General features: G+C 40.1%; 1 protein-coding gene across 4 annotated transcripts in view; it reads right to left on the bottom strand.

Annotated features, from left to right (window-relative positions):
- OSBPL2 (oxysterol binding protein like 2) overlaps positions 1 to 21,671 on the bottom strand; it is a 71,705-nt gene that overhangs the window by 8,225 nt on the left and 41,809 nt on the right. For all 4 annotated transcript variants that reach the window (XM_083618860.1, XM_083618861.1, XM_083618862.1 and 1 more), the window contains 9 exons: positions 10,967 to 11,102; positions 9,107 to 9,182; positions 8,104 to 8,238; positions 7,293 to 7,390; positions 6,075 to 6,257; positions 4,156 to 4,263; positions 2,682 to 2,771; positions 1,940 to 2,063; positions 601 to 720 (listed from right to left, as the gene is read on the bottom strand). In XM_083618860.1, coding sequence (XP_083474986.1) covers positions 601 to 720; positions 1,940 to 2,063; positions 2,682 to 2,771; positions 4,156 to 4,263; positions 6,075 to 6,257; positions 7,293 to 7,390; positions 8,104 to 8,238; positions 9,107 to 9,182; positions 10,967 to 11,102 — 1,070 coding nt within the window. The remainder of the gene's footprint in view (positions 1 to 600; positions 721 to 1,939; positions 2,064 to 2,681; positions 2,772 to 4,155; positions 4,264 to 6,074; positions 6,258 to 7,292; positions 7,391 to 8,103; positions 8,239 to 9,106; positions 9,183 to 10,966; positions 11,103 to 21,671) is intronic.

Genomic DNA, 21,671 nt, shown 5'->3' with positions numbered 1-21,671 from the left:
CCTCATTATGGCCAAACAGGGAAAAAGTACAGATAGTGAAAAAATAATCTTGAGGCAGGTTGAGCCACATATATTATGTGGGTACATCAATAGGCAGCATGGCAAACTACTTAGCTTGGAATGACCTCAGAGTTTCCTTTCCCCCTATAATTCCCACACTTTTAATGTAATATAAAAGAGTACTGGTAACCATCTCTACCTGGTGTTCCTTAAACCTTCCATGATAGGCAAAATAAAACATCTAATAACAACACTATTAATAGTAAGAATACAGAGTCCAAAGGTCAAGATAGATTCTCTCTCATTTGGTTGTAGCAGAGCTCAAGAGTAACAAAAGGTTTGTTCTTTCTTTCTCTCTTTTTCTCTCTCTCTCTCTCTCTCTCTCTCTCTCTCTCTCTCTCTCTCTCTCTCACACACACACACACACACACACACACACACATTCTTACAGTAGGCATGTGGCTGATTGCTGTGAGAGCTGAATGCTAGACTATATAGGCCTTTGGTCTGATTGTTGTAGTGTGATTAGTCTACCTTACTTGAACTAGGTCTTTTGAATTATGTCCCTGCTCCCAATATACCAATTAATAAGCAACTTACCTGGGATGAATTTGGTGGTCTAGTGCTTATCCTCCAAAGTAGCTTACTGCCAGGTACAACTTGCACAGTCTCTTGGATCTCTGGCATATCATCTGCTTCATCATTATCAGGATCATCACTCTTGAAACAAAGACATAGTTCAGGGAAAGTAAGAAGTATGTCAAGTTCAAAATGACACAGCATCTCTTCTCCTGCCCCCCTCTTGATTCTCATGCTTTATCAGGGCTTTAAATCCTGATTAAATGTGATATAGAGCAAGGCCAGGGAAGGACAAGACACAGCCTCTCCTTCCCCTACCTGCAGCATATGGTTAATTATGTTTTGTTTTTGTTTTTTGTTTTTTTAAAGGAAAGATGTAAAATAATCCTAACTGAACATATGCCCTGCCTCTGAATTGATTTGGGGCCAGATTCCCAGGTGTTCCCCAGGTAGGTGGTGTTCCCCAGGTAGGTGGTGATCTGGCGCCCCAAATCAGGACTCCAGGACAAGTTCGGATGGGGGCTGTGAACAACCCTATTCATTGCTCCTTTTATATTCTATTCCAGCCTCTATTCTCTTTTCTTCTGTTTTTGTTCATACAAACAAGCAAATAGTCATTTCCCCCCAAGAACCGTATGTAAGCTGAGGCCCAAGAATGGGCCCCTCTCAAAGTAACAGGTAGTAACTCCCAAAACACAAATACATCAAGAAAGGAGATTGGATATTATGTATTTTTCTATGTTTTCTTTTTTGTATCTTTTTCTTTTTATGTGACTTTTTTCTATTTTGTAAACTTATGTTTTTGTAAAATCACAATAAATATCTTTTAAAAAAAAAGGAGATTGGATATTGGTACATTAAAATCTAGCTCTTGATCCCAGGAGATTTACAATCCACAGAGTACAGAAGGAGCGGGAGACAAAATGAAAACCTGAGATTGTTCACAGAGGGGCTCTATTAAAGGCTTTATTATATGCCCAAACAGAAAAAGTCGCAGAACAGCGTAGCCTCAATTTACAGCTTTACAGCTAAAAAACCCCAACGCATCAGTAGCATTCTCATTTTTAACAGTCTAATGTGAAGACGATAAGATGTGATTAAACTTGGACAGCAGCTTCTCCTAATGCTCATTCCAGGCAGATACTGAAGTCTGTGGGAGTTCACAAAACACTTTAATTTGGAAGATCTGGACCCTTGTCACAAAGATAATCAAGTATAAGCTTTACTCAGTTCACCTAATACTGCATCAGTTTGGTTCCTTCCAATGTTTCCTTTTTGAGGAACACCTCATTTAAGTAGAAGAGTTTAAGTTTAAGAGTTTAAGTCCTCCTCCTGCCATCACAACATCAACAAACATTACCGGCTTTGGTTTCCTCTGGTCACCACCTCTCCTCTCGTTCTTCTTGTAGTTTTCGTAAGTGGAAGGATCAACACACCACAAACATTCTGTCCATTTGCCATAGATCACTGCAAGTTTCTTCTTACTGTTTATTTTGAAAAATAATAACACTGAACATAACTAAAGCCCAGACTGTTTTTAGTTCAGACCAAACTATGAGCAGAACTGCATGTTACTCTCAGCAAGGAGCTGCTGCTAAAAATGACACCCTATTGAGCTCACTGTTGCTCCTCTGTAACATGGAAGATGAGTCACTTGCATCTCAATATCATCAAAAAGTGTATTTATCCTTCCCACCATCAGAAGGCAACAAATGGGGGGTGGGGGTGGAAATGAACAATATGACACCACCAGGACACAGGAAGTGATCAAAACAATTGCAGGGGAAAGAGAGCAATACGAGGGTGTGTTTTTTGTAGAGTTCAACTTGAACTTCCATTCTAAGATTATATCTTCTGGTAAAATAAAATAAGGGAAGGGAATATTGCAGGTTTACTAAGCAACCTTATATTTACATTTTCCACCCAGGATGTCAGTAACATATTCTTCAAACAAATGTTTATTACAGAAGCTTGATTTACATCAGCTTCTGTGGCCAGGTATGTCTGCATACTCCCTCTCAAATTTTCCTCTAGCCGAGCTCAAACTAGAGTAGGGCAACTGAGCTCAATCCCTGAACACGTAAACAAGCACGTAGACTTACTTTTTGTCCTGAATGTAGCCCTCTATTCTGTGAAGCTCTTTCCCAAACAGACCGCATGGTTTAAAGTTAAGGATACATTTATCTCCAGTACTGCAAAAGGAAAACAAAGTGTAGTTAACAGATTAATTCCTTGGTGTTGAATCCTCACAAAGTTCTTGTAAAAGCCTTCTGCCTGACACCAGCACGATTTCGGTAGTCACTGTGTTGGGATCACTACAACCATACATGCAGAGTTTCAACAACAGGTTTAAGATACAATGTGATGCCGTACAAGTAAAAAGGAAAGGGGAAGGATGGAAAGGTATGCATGTACAAGAGGGATTGTGGCTGCTGTCTTGTGAAAAATGGCAACAGATCTCCATTGCTCCCCCTGGGCATGAATTTCAACTCCATGACATTTAAGTCATCGTCTGAAGGTTTGGTACAAGAGCTATTAAAAGGGAAATATAAGCAAAGAAGAGTGCACCAAACTTTCAGGCTTCCTTATGAAAGACAGGAAGCTTATAACTGGGTCTGGGAGCCACATTCTCCTTTGGCCAACTCTCTGGGGGCTGCATCCCAGCGGTGGGTGTGGTCACCCCACTCTCTCTCACACACCTACATGCTGGACACACCAACACCACAAGCTGCTCCTCGGAAGATCCATGCACATTAGCCAAGGAATGCAAGGTCCTTTCGGCTCATCAAATGGTCCATCTGACAATGGTATAGGGGATGATCTGCTTCCTCATTAGGGCACTGGGCTCCACCCTTCCCAGTGCTAGGTTAATTTTAATTTTTTTACCCACTGCTGCAAAAGTCAGTGGCATCGTGGGGGCCAAAAAATATTTCCTTGAGAGGTTGGACCCCACATAAAAATCAATACAGGTGAAATTGTCAAGGAGGTAATGCTCAGAAAAAAATTTCCAGCAGAAGCAGATCACATACACGGACCTCCAAATTAGCAACAAATCTTTCAAACACAGGAACATCTCTACCAAACACAAAGGAGATAATAGTGCACACCCATTCAAATCATTATCACTTAACTGCTCCCCAAGTGACCAGAAGAAAACTGGACTTCATTACAATTGTGCCACTTAATGGAGCTAGAAGTATTTTATTTTAATTCATTAATCTATACATACTGTAAGATAGGAGTACAGTGGTACCTCGGGTTAAGAACTTAATTCGTTCCGGAGGTCCGTTCTTAACCTGAAACTGTTCTTAACCTGAAGCACCACTTTAGCTAATGGGGCCTCCTGCTGCTGCCGCACCGCTGCAGCACGATTTCTGTTCTCATCCTGAAGCAAAGTTCTTAACCTGAAGCACTATTTCTGGGTTAGCGGAGTTTGTAACCTGAAGCGTATGTAACCCAGGTACCACTGTACTCTGTTCCACTTTCCAGTTTTTAAATGACACATAGTGGCAAAAATTGAGTTCCGTGAAGGTAAAGAGTTGGGAATACAAATGAAATAAAATAAATAAAGGGTACCTGTGATTTATAATTTCTACTGTTCCATACTGTTCTATCCAGAGATGGCCAATAATTACATTATGTACACAGCAAGTAGGATTAGTCCATGTGTAAGCTTCATTATGTCTGTGGGGGAGAGAAGAAAGGCCAATCAGATACCAGGGACGCTAAAAGCAGAGAAACTGAAAAGAGAATCCAAGTGCTCCAGATCATTTTCCAATGAACAGCTCCTGTTTTTGTAGCGGTCTCTGCAATGTTCACCCTCAGTCACTGTAATTGTGCAATGTTCTGAACAGATGGAAGGTGAATAAGCAATTGAATGAAAGAAAAGAGGCTTGTTTGAAGTTCCTTAATAATCTGAATATGTGGGTAGTATCTGCTGAGAGCCCTTGCTAAAAGAAGCTTGAGTTAAATCAGCAGACAGAAATGATTATTTCTGCTAAGGTGTTTATCGCCGGTGTCTTGCACTTCTGTCAAATCTCTCTCTTTTCTAGTACTAAAAGCTCTTGAAGCATGTTAAATGTAATCAACATGCAATTTCACCTCTAAACATGCAGTAATTGAATTCAAGATCTCATAATTTTACACCAAGTTACATATTATGCACATAACAGCAGTTTAGATACCCATTTAGATGACAGACATCACTACTTGTGAGGACAATCAAGAGCAGGTAGGTGGCAAGGAGAAAGAATTCTTAATTCTTTCCTCCCATACCTTTCCCATTTTCAATATCTCCACCTGCAAGATTTACCCTCCTGGGTTCCGAAATGCACGTTAATTTAAAACTGCGTGATGCATTGAGGGGACAGTATGGAATGAGGAAAGGGTTAACCACCCCCTCATCACTTCCAAGTCCCTTCACTGGAAGCACCTTTTCGTAATCTAAAATGGACTCATGGGCTACTGTTACATGCATTTGATTGTATGTGCAGTGTGGACCTTTGATACTGAGGAATATGCCTCCAAAATGGTGCAACAACTTCATTCTGAGAAACTGGCAAATTGCCTGCCCTGGGCAGGGGTGCTTTTGGTTGCAGCTTTGTCACTGGAGGCCCAGGTAGCCTCTGTGACTAGAAGCAACTTTTATCAGCTATGCCTGGTGCAATAGCTTCAATAATTCCTGGACTAGGAGAGCCTGAACACACACGCGCGCACACACACACACACACAGACAATGTGTGTGTGAAAGATCAATAAATATGGCTGGAATATTGATTTCAGCAACAACATACAGGTAGCATGTGAGGGTTTAAATCTGAGTATTGAATGCTTAAACTGTAAAACGTGCTCTTGAGACAAATAGATTTCTGTACAGAAATACTTGCTGTTTGGCTCTTAAGCTCGTCTATATTTTCTATTTTGACTTTAGCTATTACATAAAGTATCATTTCTAAATTCTGTTTTCCATGTATGTCAAGCATCTCAGTAGTTTATTATCTTTTGTATCCCAGCAGTGCTCAGACTTATCTGTTTGTCCTTTGTATTTTCTTATTGATATTCAACAAAGCAAACCACCAAACTGTTAAATCAATTGATGCCTATTTTGAACCAGTTGTTATCCAAGTCCAGGACAGCGATAACTTTGTGTCAACCATAATACAGCAGAGCTCTTGATCACATATCTCATAACAGTTTAAGAAGCAGAAGAATTCACTTTTTTTGTTGCAGTAAATGCCAACTGCCTAAGGGTTGAGGGGTAGGGAATGAGGCCCAAATGTTGAAGTCATGTGATTGTGTCATCATCTGCAGAAGTCTCAACCAATTCACACACTGTAATTTATGTATATGTGTTTCATCTCCTAGTACACTGCAAAAAAACCCTCAAACTACTCACAAGCCTATGCAAACCAGAGAAAGATCACAATACACTATGCATTTACATGAGACAGTTTGGAGGTCATACATAGGTAACAAGAGAAAAAATATATACATACTTTAGGAGTTCCAATGTTATTGTTCCCCGTGGCTCTGCTTCTACACTCTTCCCCCAGAACTTCAGTTTAGGGTAAATTGATCCGTGAAAAATGAAGTCTTGGTTTAAGCCTTCTGAATAAAAAGCACTGATAGGTGGGTGATGACTGACTTGTTCAGAAATAAACCTAAATCCTAAATCCTCCCTACAAAGAAGAAAAGGCAATGATCAGTATAAATGAGACAGAACACCAGTTCTGAATTACTGCTGTACAATCCAACTGCTCTCCCCTACAACAGCTGGAAATAACTCTGCCCCACTACCCATGTTACTTATTAGTAGATAAACCTTTTTAAGCACTGTGATGAGGTAGATACTTGAGTATTAAGTACCAATATCATCACCAGCAAACTATATAATACCATTAATACAACAAAAACATGTGTACATGGGAATTTATGGCATTCTTGGCTTGGCACTTGAATATAAAACAACACAACGTACTATCACATACACACGCAAATATTTTGGGCGGTATTGCACCCTGCCAATCAGAGTTCACTGAATGGGCCCGGTGTGATATCCTGAAGAGCCGAATGACCTCTGAACATTGAGGGGGCCAGCCTCCCTCTAAAAAACATAGGGGGCTCCGAAACCGCCTTTGCCCCTAGGAGCTGGGACATGCAAGGATTTTTGCTTGAGCAATGGGACTTTCTCCCTTATCTCTTACCCCCACCACCAAGGTGTGGAGCACAACAATGGATACAACCCCTTTCATTTGGTTTTCCACACCCTTCATCCATGTTTATCCACACCATCAGCTAAACAATGTAGTGCTAGAGAAGCCTGTGTGTAGTCAACATGGGGACTGGGATTTCAAAAATCCCCCACTCCAGAACCCATACAGAAATGCCATAAAAGGACAGTAAAGATTCCAGTAGGAGATTATTGTGTAGTTCATAAGCAGCCCCAATAGTCTGGGGCCCTCCTGAGCACCCTCTTTATACCTCAAGAAAATCTTCTTAACATTCATATTTTGCACAATTTCTAAACAATTAGACGGCTGGTCAAACAGCATATCTGATACAGATCAGAGAGTTTTGGCTAACATTTGAAATATTTTACATTAACAAAGACCAAGCAGACTTTACACTCCTAGAAAAACCCATTTTGTTCAAGCCAGTTGGAATGTGTATATCTCAAAGGAAAAACAAGACTCTGACAAAGTTGGCATTCTCACCTGATTAATTCGTATGTTTCTCCAAGAAGAGGGTTAAAGGGTTTGCCAGTTCTCTCCCACTGAGAGGCTACAGCAGAAACTGCAAAAGCAGCAACAGCCTGCAAAAAGCATAGTGGTAAGGAATCTTAATGTAAAACAAAAGGCAATCCCAAATGGGCAACTATGATTTTTATATGCTGTAATAACTTTTCCTTTACTATTCTCAAATGGTGTTTAAATGTTCCCTAAACAAAAAAGACCAATGGCTTCTGGAGATGCAATCTTCTCTCTAAGCCACAGGTGAGGAACCTCTTCCAGCTGGACCTTTTGCTTCCCCAAGTGTCAAGAGTTTGATCCAATTTGACAAGTGGATGGGGCCACCAACTGGTTCACCACCTGGTGTCACCATGAATTAGGTGCATTTAACCTCTATATTTGTAAGAGTTTTTAGTGCTGTGAGGATAGTCATGTCTAAATTATGAGTGCTAAAATTGTTGGGGTTTAATAAAGCAACAAGATCCTTTATGGGATTTTAATTTCTATACTGTTACCTTTGGGATCTGGTATTCTGCTATTTAGCTCAGTTCGTGACAGATTTACAATAATTTTGAAAAGGTGCTGCTTCTGCAATGGTTGAGTGACCTGAACATAAAACCTTTTCATGATACTTACTGCAAATTGCTAAACACTCAAATAAGCAACTTATTAGGACATTCATATAAGCTTGCTTCCTATAAGCTCCCACAACTCTCTACGTAGGCAGGCAGCCAGCCATCTTAAATGCACGATGGAAAGAATTTGAAGGACAAAGCTGCATGATAGCTAACATTACCTGCATTCTTTCTACCGAGTTTGAATGACTGCATGCTTTATTAATGAGGTATGTGTGTTCCATATATTCTGTTATCCGCTGGAGGAAGCTCAAGGGTTCATTGAAGGCAATGGGCATGGTTATCTTAGACAGCTCCTAAACAGTACAAGAGAAAATGCATACAATATGAATAAGAAACAAGGGCTTGAGCAACTATGATAAAATGCAGAGGCATGGTGTATAATGGAGCATGAGGCATCAGCTAAAAATCACTGTCAGCCTCCTACTAAAGCAGCGGATATACAGAGAATGTGGTTAAAACAAAATTTAGAAAGCTTGCACTATCACAATAAGCATTCACGCCCCAGATGTCTTGTCATGTGTGCTAATGGCAAGAAAACACAAAAAGGTAAAAGAAATATTATTGTTAAATATCACCTGCTAGCTTGCATCTCAATGCTGGGTTACTGTCTACATCAGGCAATTCATGGGACTGATCCACAGTAACAGACCAGTATCTTCAAAATATGGAATTATAATCACAGATACATAAATAATGTAATGTGAAAGCATAGTCTGAGGAAATATTTCAAATGTGTGCTCAACACGGAGCAATACATTAAGGATTTAATTTGTATCAGGACTACCTACCAAATCGTCACAAAAATCATTTAAAGAAAAAGATTGAAACTTAAAAAAAAAAAACTTTAAAAGGTGGGGAATAAGAGAGAAAAGAGGAAAAATTAGCAATTAGGACCAGAAGAGTCAAAGTGCTGCTATTTCATTTACAAAACTATCACTGCCTTCATTACCAGAACAAAGAGCAGTAATAATATTATGTATTTTTTGTACTTCAGTATGGATAACAGAACAAGCCAATTTCACTCTTTGCTTTCTGCATTGTACCACAACAGTTCTGGTACTTCTATTTTGCATCTGCAAACTTGACCTTTGCCCTCACTAAGCAATGCAAATTTTATCAAAAGCACCAGGTAAACTGCATCAGTATGTGACAGTAACTCACCAGTCCAATGCATTTTTTTAAGATACTCCAGATACTGAAATCACTCCTAGTGAACATTGGTGCAGGTAATGATGTTCTGTAGAGGGGTGGTGGGGAGAGAGAATAGCAGGTTAAAACCACTACTGAACTCTTTTTGGTAAAAGCATCCATCTGCAACTGTCACTTCTAAGTCCCAACAATGTAGTCCTTACTCATGCAGAACTCCAATCAATTATCCAGGATTCCAGCACTTTGTCAAAACCACACACCTTTATGATGTTGCAAGAACAATCTTCTCACTGTTTACATGCATTTTTAAATACACCCAGAGGGAAAGACAAAGAAACTGATTCTAAGATTGTGATCTTAGGTATATCTACTTGAAATGAAAGATCCATTCAAAAGAATGAGACTGACGTACAAGTAAAATAAATGCAGGTTCTAGAACTAGTATTAGCCATGCAGAAGAAAGCAAGAGAAAGCCTTGACAGTGAAATTAGGCTGACAAGGTCACCTGACTGCATTAGACTAAAATATGAGCACTCTATTTGAACTAAAGCTAACAGGCAGAAATCTAACCAAGGCCACTCCAGGCCAGTTCACATGACATGGCAGCCTTGAGTTCTCACTTGCTTACATATGGCAAGTAACAAGTGCCTGTACACAACCAAGTGAGTCATCCCCATTTTATTTAGTCAAGGAGATTAAACAAACATACAAAACTTCATTTTGCTGCTTTCCAAAAGATGTGACTCCCCCATCTTCAATTTATCCATAGTGTTCTCAAGTGATGATGTGGGAGACAGCCTTTAAAACCAACAGTTGCTGCTAGTTTTGTTATTGCTGCTGTTGTTATAACCTGCTTTGTTTTCCTCTTTTCAAAAATAATTAGGTCAAAGTTTTAGAGAGAGAATTATTTTTGTTAAAAACAACCAAACAGAAATGTTTCAGGCTGCAGTACCACCCACAAGTAAGCTAGCTTCTGCTTCCCTTCCCTGTCATAATTCTTAGAAGCGTTTCCTTAAGTTGTGTATATACAGTGGTACCTCCGGTTGCACACAGGATCCGTTCTGGAGCTCCAGTCGGATCCTGAGAAATTCACAACTGGAGATGCCTGTTCTGCGCATGCACGCGGTACAGCAATTTTGCGCGTGACGAAACCCAGAAAAATACTTCCAGGTTTGCCACATTCGCGTCCTGAAGGATACGCAACCAGAGGTGTGCGTATCCAGAGGTACCACTGTAGATGTATTTAAGCCTCTCTTCCCAGGAAGTGGCAAGGTTGCTTAATGGATGTCCAAACAAAAGAACCTGCTATGATTTGCATGAACCAGATAGTAATTGCTGTTAGGCCTGCTTTAATAATAATAATAATAATAATAATAATAATAATAATAATAATAATAATATCTTTATTGTCATTGCCCCCTCTCAGGGACAACGAAATTACTTGACTGCTCCATAAAAACACTAATTAAAACAATACAGTATAGTACAGCAAGGAAGATTAGATGACTTTCAAAGTCCAGGCTTCCCATTCAGGGCCGAGATCGCTCTGGAGAAGAAGCTGTTCTTAAGACGGCTCGTTCTTGTCTTCATTGTCCTGTATCTCCGTCCCGACGGCAGGAGCTCGAAGAGACAGTGACCAGGATGCGATGGATCTTTTACTATGTCCAGTGCCTTCCTATGCACCTTGTGGCATAAATCTGCTCTAAGGTGGAGAGTGGGCAGCCAACAATGCTCTCTGCTGCCTTAACAACTCTGCACAACCCCATCCTGTCCTGGGTAGTACAGCTTCCGTACCACACACATAAGCCATAAGTGAGCACGCTCTCAATGGCACAGTGATAGAAGGCAAGCAGCAGTTTCTGTGGAGAATACCTGTGTTTCTTGATTCCATTCTCTTGCACTGGTCCATCGCCATTGTGTCTTCCAGTTCTATTACTTTGGTGGGCATCCACATCGACTTTATGAATTGCTTCTGAAAACTCCCCTGAAGAATTATCAGAATCAAAGCCTGTGTAAATAAAGTGCAAAAATTTGTCTTTAACTAGGAACTAGTAAAGGCAAGGATGCTAAAGGCACGATCAATTTGAATAATACAAAGCACATGTATTTCTTCAAAATGCTGGCACCTTATTTTACTAAGCTAGTACCCAACTGATTTGTGTTATAGTCACTAATGCAATTAACCCAAGTGTGGGGTATGTGTGTACATGCATGGCTGGAATAACTAAATTTTATTTTACTCCAATTATGAAAGAGTGTGCATTTGAAACATTCCAAGCTACCTCTTGTGCTTGATTAATCCCCCTCCCTCGTAACTACCTGTACTTCTGCCAATCAGCTACAATGGCCAGCTGGCTTACACACACAAAATATATTTTATTGGGAGGATAGTCATTCTGAGCAGAGAGCAAGCTTGGTATTCTAGAACACAGATGGGCAGTCGTTGGCCCAGAGGCTGTATGCAACCCTGCCCTTATTTGATGCAGAACCCAACATCTCCTGAAGCTGTCTCATTCTTCCTCTGTATTCCTCCCTCCATCCTTGTTTGGCCTGGCTTTTTAAAGAACCACTTCCCCCTTTCAATGTAGTTTCAGAAAAAGTTGAAGGGGCAGACTTAGGGAAAAGATGTCCCCTCCGCACATGAGCTGTCTGAGAACAAACTGGTAAACTATATGTATTATACATAACGACTTGCTTTACTAAGAAATAAATAAATCCTCAGTATACACATTTAAGAGTAATCCCATCAACCCAATAGGGCTTAATTCTGAGTAGACTTGCACACATGCAAGCAAGGAGAGAAATGTCAAATAGTGCCCCAAGATAACAACATCATCCCTGATGTGAAGTAAGTGGCAGCACTTCATGTCTGCTCCACCACATCACTGTTAAAAGGAAAGTCTGGAGTTTGTAGCAATACTGTGGCTGAGATGGACATGCAACTTTCCTGATTTTGCACTGATCATATCAATATGGACTTCCTGGGGCGCCAATGTTCCTTAGAATTAATTCTGGCTCCTAAAAGTTGAGATACTTTCCCCAACACTGTCCATGAGTGACTAAAAGTAAAGTAGTCCAAACTAATCCTAATTCCACATATATGCTGATGGGTGCTGAAATGACAGTGATTGCCCAGGAACAAGACCTTCAGTGCATAGGAGACAGCTCAATGAAGATGTTGACCCAGTGCATGGCAGCTGTGAAAACGACAAATGCCACACTAGGGATCATTGGGTGTGGGGATAAAATAAAGCTGCAAATACATAACGTCATTATGCAAAGCTATGCTGCAACCATGTTTGAAATATTGTGTACAATCCTGGTCATCTGCCTCAAAAAGGATTTTATGGAAAAGGTTCATAAAAAAAGGAACCAAAATGATCAAGGAGATGGAGAATTCTCAATGAGGAACAGTTACAACATTTGGGGCATAATTTCAATGAACTGTTCCACAGGGCGGGTGCCACTACCGAGAAGGCCCTCTTCCTTGTTTTCTGCAACTTCACTTCCCTCACTGAGAGAAGTGAAGCTGCAGGGAACCAGGAAAAGGGCATTCCTAGTAGTGGAACCCGCCCTGTGGAACACCCTGCCATCAGATAACAATGAGATAAAGAACTACACAACTTTTAGAAGACATCTGAAGGCAGCCCTCTATGGAGAAGTTTTTGAATGTTTGATGTTTTATTATATTTTTATATTTTGCTGGAAGCCACAGAGAGTGGCTGGGGAAACCCAGCCAGATAGGCGGGGTAACATTATTATTATTATTATTATTATTATTATTATTATTATTAGCTCTAAAGTGTTTAGGAAAAAGTCAAAAAAGGATATTATAAAGGTGTACAATGTATGTACACAATGTGTACACAATGTATGCACAATGTGAACAAATTAGACAGCAAAAAAACACCATGCCTCTTAAAATACTAGAGCTTGGGTAAATCCAACGAGGCTGAATGTTGAAAGATTTGAAACAGACAAAAAGAGCTAATTCTGCACACAGTATATAGTTAAACTCTAGAATATGCTAGCACAAGAGGTAGTGATGGTCTCCAACCTGGATGGCTTTAACAGAGGATTAGACAAATTCAGGTATGAGAAGGCTACTAATGGCTGCTAGCCACAATGGCTTTGTTCTACTTACACAGTTGGAGACAGAATGCGTCTGAATACCAGTTTCTGAAAAGGCAAGTGGGGAAAGTGCTCTTGCACTCAAATCCTTCTTGCAGGCTTCCCATGGGCATTTGGCTGGGCACTGTGAGAACAGGATGCTGAACTAGACAGGTGTTTGGCTTAATAAAGTAGGGCTCTTATTATGATCTTATGATAAGACAGACTGGATCACATGTTTAAAGGTTAGTATAATCCTCCTTAGCTATCCTTTGAGCCAGGGGTCAGCAAACTTTTTCAGCAGGGGGCCGGTCCACTGTCCCTCAGACCTTGTGGGGGGCCGGACTATATGGGGGGGTAAACAAATTCCTATGCCCCACAAATAACCCAGAGGTACATTTTAAATAAAAGCACACATTCTAGTCATGTAAAAACACCAGACAGGCCCCACAAATAATCCAGAAATGCATTTTAAATAAAAGGACACATTCTATACATGTAAAAACACACTGATACCCGGAATGTCCGTGGGCCGGATTTAGAAGGCGATTGGGCCAGATCTGGCCCCCAGGCCTTAGTTTGCCTACCCATGAGCTATACATTAGCACTGGGTGTGGAAATAACCAAGGGTGGCATTAAAAGCCAACAATCAAAGTTTAATGCAGTATACTTCCAAGAATATTCCCCAAGCTATTGCCAAAAACAACACAATTGCATCAAATCAAAAACTCAGAAATGCATTTTCCTTTTCAAATGTCTTTCTTGGCATAGAACATGTAAACAAAACTGAATTGCTTAGAATTTGTTCTTTTCTTAACAAAAATATTCTCCCTACCCAAGAATATTCTGTAAACTGCATAAGTGACAGCATTCTGAAATGAAGTTTCCTATTAATATATTATACCAATTAACCCTATTCTCTCCCCTTCCCCACTTTGCACCCCCTTCCAAGTTTAGGGAAGACTGAGATATAGGATCTCATCCTTTGTCGACAATGGACATTTGACCCTTCTAGCATTTTACCTGGAGAGAATCTGGCAACAGATATAGGCATTCACTCCTAAACAGACAAATAAGCAGACTCATGTACTCGTGTAATTCTTTCATTCACTCATCTGGCAGAGAAGCATATGTCAAAGTTGTCACTGCAGTGATAGTCAACATAGGCAGTGATCTATTAAGAAGTCAGTCTAGGCTGACTGATATATCTGCAAGCACAGTGGAAGCCTGGAATCCAGGCAGCACAAATGCAGTGTGCACTGCTAAAGTTCCAGTATGACTAGTGTCCTGTGTGCTACCAAAAAGTGAGAAGACATGCATGTGCTTTCCATTAGTATAGAACTAAGGAATGACTTTCCTCACTAGTGGATGTCAGGAAAACATGTTTTCAGGATGCAGCTTCTGGGCCAATCTACCACCCCCCTATGATCCACACAAGAAATCCACAAGTGAGCAACCTATACAAGCTTTCAATGATGAATTTGGAAAACTGAACTATAGATATGTGCTAATACAGTTTAATAGGCAAGAAGAGCAGCCACTGGAGAAGTGTGATAGAAGTGTATTATGTAGCACTCTTAAGTGACCAGAAGATACTTTGGTCATACCTTTACCTTGCTAGAATAAAAATGTCATGGCTCTTTACAGCACACTAGTTGAGCATAAAATGATTTGAAGGTTTGATATGCAGGGCATAGTAGATGCTGCAAGTTCCATAGTTAAGAACCACAAGAATAGGAAATATACCTCCCCACTGACTTTATACATCAACTCATAACGTAGGGTGGGTTTGAAACAAAGCCTATAGAGGTTCTAAACACTACCCATGTCAACAGAATTACAAACCTATTCAGCATTGGTAGAGAGATCCAACCACAGAAACCAACACAAAAATTCAGCAGAACACTTCTTGTGAAATCTCGACAATAATAAAAGATTAAAATATACCCCGTAATCAACTTTTTCTAAAATGTCCTTTTCAATTTCTTCCATCGTTTTGATTAATGTACTGATCTCTCTATCAAATCTAGGCAGGTTGTAATTCAACTGAACATTAGCTGGTCACGCAGAAAGTATCACACACTCACTGTGTGCTCATTTCTTCTTGTTGTGTGGGATTGCTGCAGCTTCTAAGGGCCATTCCATTCCATGATAGAAAAATGAAGTTCACTCTTTAAAGGTGTACAGTCAACTAAAAAAAACCACAGCCAGCTGTAGATTCTTGATGTGTATGCCTATACAACATACACATCACAGAACACACACAGCACATTCATGTCTTGTATTTTTAGGTGTACATTTTAAATGTAAGGTGTAAAGCTCCCTAATGACTTTATTTTAAAAACAACAACCTTGTATTGGTCTGAATAAATGCCACCACCACCACCCCCAATAAAAATCTGGCTTCTAAAAACCTTAGTGCAGCCTCTAACTGTGTAGAGAAGCTTTCATTTAAAATATCTCATTTTACAGTTGCGGCCTATGTTCAAGGGTGGCTTATATTCGGCCCAATATGTACTGTATTTGTTTGTTACAAAAAACAAGCAGCTGCATCTCAAGAGACAGCAGCTAAAAGCTTGGTAAAGCATGTGTTAACTGTTTCATCAATGCAGCATCACCGTCTTACATAAATATTATGACACTGAAGGTTAACCCATGAGTAAGAATGTTGAGATTTGCTATGTGCACTATCATTTAGGCATTGGAAAAGGTAGCATTAGTCTTCAATAATGAACTCCTATAGCAACTGATGATTTGGGTTAGAAATCTACAGCCACGTATTGTGGGAAAGAGAGAACAAACATACTGTAAAAGTTGCCACAAAAATCACATATTGATTTGCCCTCATTTCCCTGTTGTTGTTGTTGTTTTAAAAAGACCACAAACAACCTTACCAGCCTTTGCAAAAAACAAATTTGGGATTCAGATCATACACAGTAATTTGCTCTAAATTATAGGCCAACTCCTATAAAAGCCAGTGGTGATTGGTATCCTGCTGAAAGTCAACAGGAACTCCATTTACTCTGCAATGATTTGATAGGCCCAGGATTTGCTCTTTCAACATCCTACTTTTTTCCTGCTTACAAGAAGGGATAAGATATTTATCTGAGACAATGAGCACAATAAGTGGAAGCTATGATACTTCAATGAAGAAATGATCCATGCCATTATGTTTGGTACCAATACAACTACATCACTACCCAAGATTAAAGGTAAAGGTAAAGGTACCCCTGACCATTAGGTCCAGTCGTGAACGACTCTGGGGTTGCGTGTTCATCTCACTCTATAGGCCGAGGGAACCGGTGTTTGTCCGCAGACAGCTTTCGGGTCATGTGACCAGCATGACTAAGCCACTTCTGGTGAACCAGAGCAGCGCACGGAAATGCTGTTTACCTTCCCGCCAGAGCAGTACCTATTTATCTACTTGCACTTGACATGCTTTTGAACTGCTAGGTGGGAAGCTGGGACCGAACAAAGGGAGCTCACCCCGTCTGGCAAGTTTATGCTATCGTAAGCATATACAAACACGGTACAATCACATCATTGTACACCTGGAAATCTATAATCTCTGTACAGGACTAACTGCTGCCATGGCTGCTCAATAGAGAATTTGGGTAATGTGGAGAAAAACACTAACCCAAACAATATCTGGATTTAGCAAGAATGTGACCAGCTCAAAAGATCATATTCACAGAATTTCTGCACACAAACAGTTTAGCTACTGCTTCACGTGTTTTAAAGCATCTGTAACATGCATAAGCAATGTGAGGAGGGATCTGCTTTTTCTGCTTCAGTATACTTAAATAGATGCAAAATTAAAAGCAAAGTACAGCACCAGCACACAATACATCTGGAACAAAACGCTGCTGGAAAAGCATTAACATATCAGCTTTACTTTTCTTTTTAATGTATAGTATTGCCCTGAGCCCTCTTAATACAGCAGGATACAAAAGCAGAAAGCCAACATAAGCTAGAGGATGGACTGTTGGACTGAGGATGTGCAGACCTCAGTTCAAATCCTGACTAAAAGCCGTGAACCTCACTTTGCATCAGTCACATACAGTCAACTAAATTACCTCAAACAACTGTTGTGAAGACAGATAGTGTAACTGTTGTGCTCAGTGTTACTGAGAAGTCTGGTTTAGTTGGGATTCTGTACATGCCCTGTAGACCCTCCAAGTAATTAAGCGCACGTTAGCCTAGTGCAGGGATGTCCAACACATCAATCGCGATCTACTGGTCGATCCCTGCGAGGTTTTGGTCGATCGCTGGCCCCCTTCCGGCCCCACCCCCTCTCCCTGTTCTGTAACATTATTGTTACAGAAGGGAAGCCGGAGTTTAGAAACGGAGGCTGTTATCTGGCCAGTGATCGTAAGGTTAGTGGCTGCTGCTGTTCCTCCCTTAGAAGAGCTGCAAAAAAGTCCCTAACCCCACCCCCCACACACACTTTGAACCCCTAAAAAACGGGGGTAGATTTTAATTTTGAAAGTAGATGGCCACCCCTGGCCTAGTGCAAAGTCCTCAGTGGTGTACAATGATCTCCAGATTAAGGCACCCAAATTTAGCCTCTGTGAATACACATCATTTGTGTGCAGAGTGCCCATTCAGTACACCAGTGGAGTGTGTCAGTGGAACAGAAAAACACCAGACAGTTCTTTATGCTGGTCAGTGACCAAAATAAAGTTTGATACAGACAGTTCTAGGTAGGGTCAGTGCCTTTACTGACAGTGTAATGCAAAGGTACAACCTACAAAGGTTATTTATTTTCCTATATTTTTAGTCCATTCTTTCTGCAAGAAACTCAAGAGAGCGTGTCTTGTTACATTCCCTGCTCCCCTTTATTCTCACAGCAATCCTGGGAAATAGTGCAAACTGCACACAGTGACTTTTGTAACTAAACCAAGCAGAATTGGAACCTCAATTTCCCTGGTCCAAGTCCAACACTTTATCCACCCACCATGTTTTCCCCACCACAACCTCACCAATGCAACATTTTAGATTTTTGTGACCACGCAATGCTTACTTTTTCCTTTTCTTTCCCCTCTAACTTACAAGGGGAAAACATATGGATAAGTCTCAAAATCAAAACTTAACATCAGATGGCAGACTGCCTAAAACTTTCTTTGAACTGATTGACAATTTGGATCTGATTGATATATGGAGGACAAAAGACCCCCTAGGTAAAGAAGGAACTTTCTTCTCTGAGGCCCACCTGTCATGGACAAGGATCGACCAAATCTGGACATCTAGAGGGCTGGCACCCAAGACTAGAAAGGTGGAAATCTGCCCAAAAACATGCTCCGACCACAATGCTTTGAAACTAGAACTTAGACTTACCCAAACCGGTTCCTTCAGATGGAGAATGAATGACACCTTATTAAGAGATCAAGAGATTGTGAAAAAGGCCCAAAAAACGTTAAAGGACTATTTTGAAATCAACCTGAACACTACAGTTGAAAAAAGAATGATCTGGGACGCAAGTAAAGCCGTTATGAGAGGGTTTCTGATACAACAAAATACAATCAAGAAAAAGCTCTGGAATGGAAAGAAGGATAAAATATTGGAGAAAATATATCAAGGTGAGAAGAAACTGAGAACCAATCCCAAGTCAAAGGAAGTGCTGAGAGAAATCAAATTCCATCAAGCACAATACTCTAAACTGATAAATCAAGAGATCGAATGGAAAATCAAACAGATGAAGCAAAGATCGTTTGAATCAGCAAACAAATGTGGAAAGCTGCTAGCTTGGCAGCTGAAAAAAAGACAAAAGTTAAATACAGTGACAAATCTAGAGATTGAAGGAAGAATGGTTCAGAAACCAGAAGAAATCAGGAAGTGCTTCCACAGATACTTCAAAGAACTTTATGCACAAGGGCCTCAGAAAGAGTTGGAGATAGATCAATTTTTAAGGATAAATGGACTACCAAAAATAACCCAAGATAAAAGATCAATCTTGAATTGTAAAATAACTCAACAGGAAATTGAAGGTGCCATTCAGAATATGCAACTTGGCAAATCTCCAGGCCCGGATGGGCTTACCTCCAAATACTACAAGACTTTGAAGGACTACTTGACACAGCCTTTGATGGAGGTATGCAACCAGATCATGGAGGGGAAGAGGGCACCGGAAACGTGGAAAGAAGCATTCATCACATTGATACCCAAGCTAGAATCTGAAAAGACCCAGCTTAAGAACTACCGTCCCATCTCACTCCTGAATGTGGATTACAAAATATTTGCAGACATTTTAGCAAGCAGACTTAAAAAGGTCTTAAATGAAGTAATTCACAAGGACCAAGCTGGCTTTCTCCCTGGTAGACATTTATATGGAAATACCAGAAACATCATTGACATTTTGGAACTATTGCAAACCAATAGGAACACAAGGGCGGTTTTAATCTTCATTGATGCGGAGAAAGCATTTGATAATATATCTTGGAAGTTTATGAAGAAAAATCTGGAAGGGATGGGAGTGGGACGGGGGTTTGAAAATGGAATAGAAGCAATCTATTCAGAACAGAAAGCTAAATTAATAGTGAACAATGTGGTGACGGAGGAATTTAAAATTGAAAAAGGGACACGACAAGGGTGCCCTCTATCCCCTCTTTTATTCATTTCAGTCCTGGAGGTGCTATTGAACATGATTAGGGAGGACCGGTTGGTACAAGGGATAGAGGTCGGAGTGAAACAATATAAACTGAAAGCTTTTGCAGATGACTTAGTTTTGACATTACAGGAGCCAGAACCCAGTACAAAAAGAGTTTTAGAACTTATTCATGAGTTTGGTCGGGTTGCAGGATTTAAGTTGAACAAACAAAAGACTAAGGTTTTGGCCAAAAACTTGACATCTACAGAAACAGAGGGGTTTCAGAGAGAAACAGAATTAAATGTGGTTAAAAAGGTGAAATACCTAGGGATCTATTTGTCTTCCAAAAATTTGAACTTATTTAAAGACAATTATGAAAAATGTTGGTCGGAAATTAAGAAGGACTTAGAAATTTGGTCAAGATTGAAACTTTCCTTGTTGGGTCGAATAGCAGCTATAAAGATGAATGTATTGCCGAAAATGTTATTTTTGTTTCAGACCCTACAGATCGTGGACAGAGTGGAATGTTTTGGAAAATGGCAGAAGGATATATCTGGGTTTGTCTGGCAGGGCAAAAAGCCTCGAATAAAGTTTAAAATACTAACTGACTCGAAAGAAAGAGGAGGGTTTGCCCTGCCGGACTTGAGGTTATATTATGAATCTGCAGCCTTCTGCTGGTTGAAAGATTGGTTTTTGTTAGAAAACACTGATGTCCTGGATCTGGAAGGGTTTGATAATGCTTTTGGTTGGCATGCATATCTATGGTACGACAAGGTTAAGGTTCATAAACTGTTCAAAAATCATATTGTCAGAAAATCAATTTTTGCAGTCTGGATGAAATATAAGGACTTATTAGAGAGTAAAACCCCGAGGTGGCTATCACCAGTGGAGGCCAAGGCTCGAAAAAGACCCAATATGGAGGCCTATTGGCCGAAATATTGGGAAATAATCGAAAAAATTGGAGACAACTGGAAACTGCAGAGTAAGGATAAACTAAAAAATAAGGTGCGAGATTGGTTACACTATGCTCAAATTCAAGAGGTTTTTAAATTGGATAAAAAAGTTGGATTCCAAGTGGAAAAATCGAAATTGGAGACAGAATTGTTAGAACCAAAAACTAAGGTATTATCGAGAATGTACAACTTGCTGCTTAAGTGGAATACACAGGATGAGACAGTTAAATCTGCCATGATAAAATGGGCACAGGATGTCGGACATAACATTATGTTTGAAGACTGGGAAAGGTTATGGAACAACGGGATAAAATTCACGGCATGTAGTGCCCTGAAAGAAAATATTATGAAAATGTTATACCGGTGGTACATGACCCCAGTCAAGCTAGCTAAGATATATCACCTGTCTGATAACAAATGTTGGAAATGTAAGGAGGCAGAAGGGACATTTTTTCATCTCTGGTGGACCTGCCCAAAAGTGAAGACCTTCTGGGAAATGATTTACAATGAACTGAAAAAGGTATTTAAGTATACCTTTCCCAAGAAACCAGAGGCCTTCCTGCTGGGCATGGTAGACCAGAAAGTGTCAAAGAAAGATAGAACTTTGTTTATGTATGCTACCACAGCAGCAAGAATACTCATCGCAAAGAATTGGAAGACACAAGATTTACCCACGTTGGAGGAATGGCAGACGCAGTTGATGGACTATATGGAACTAGCTGAAATGACCGGCAGAATCCGAGATTTGGATGAAGAATCAGTCGAGGCGGATTGGAAAAAATTTAAAGACTATTTGCAAAAATACTATAAGCTGTATGAACTTTAAGACAGTGCATGTTCTTGGAAAGGTTACGCTTTAGCAAATATGATTAAGCAAATGGTAAAATTAATGACAAATGAGAAAAGAAGTCAATGTGAATCAAACATT

The sequence above is a fragment of the Podarcis filfolensis genome (genome assembly GCF_964270895.1).
Source record: "Podarcis filfolensis genome assembly, chromosome: 6".
NCBI lineage: Eukaryota > Metazoa > Chordata > Lepidosauria > Squamata > Lacertidae > Podarcis > Podarcis filfolensis.
The sequence above is the reverse complement of the archived record's forward strand: the minus strand, read 5'-3'. Positions and strand labels throughout refer to the sequence as shown.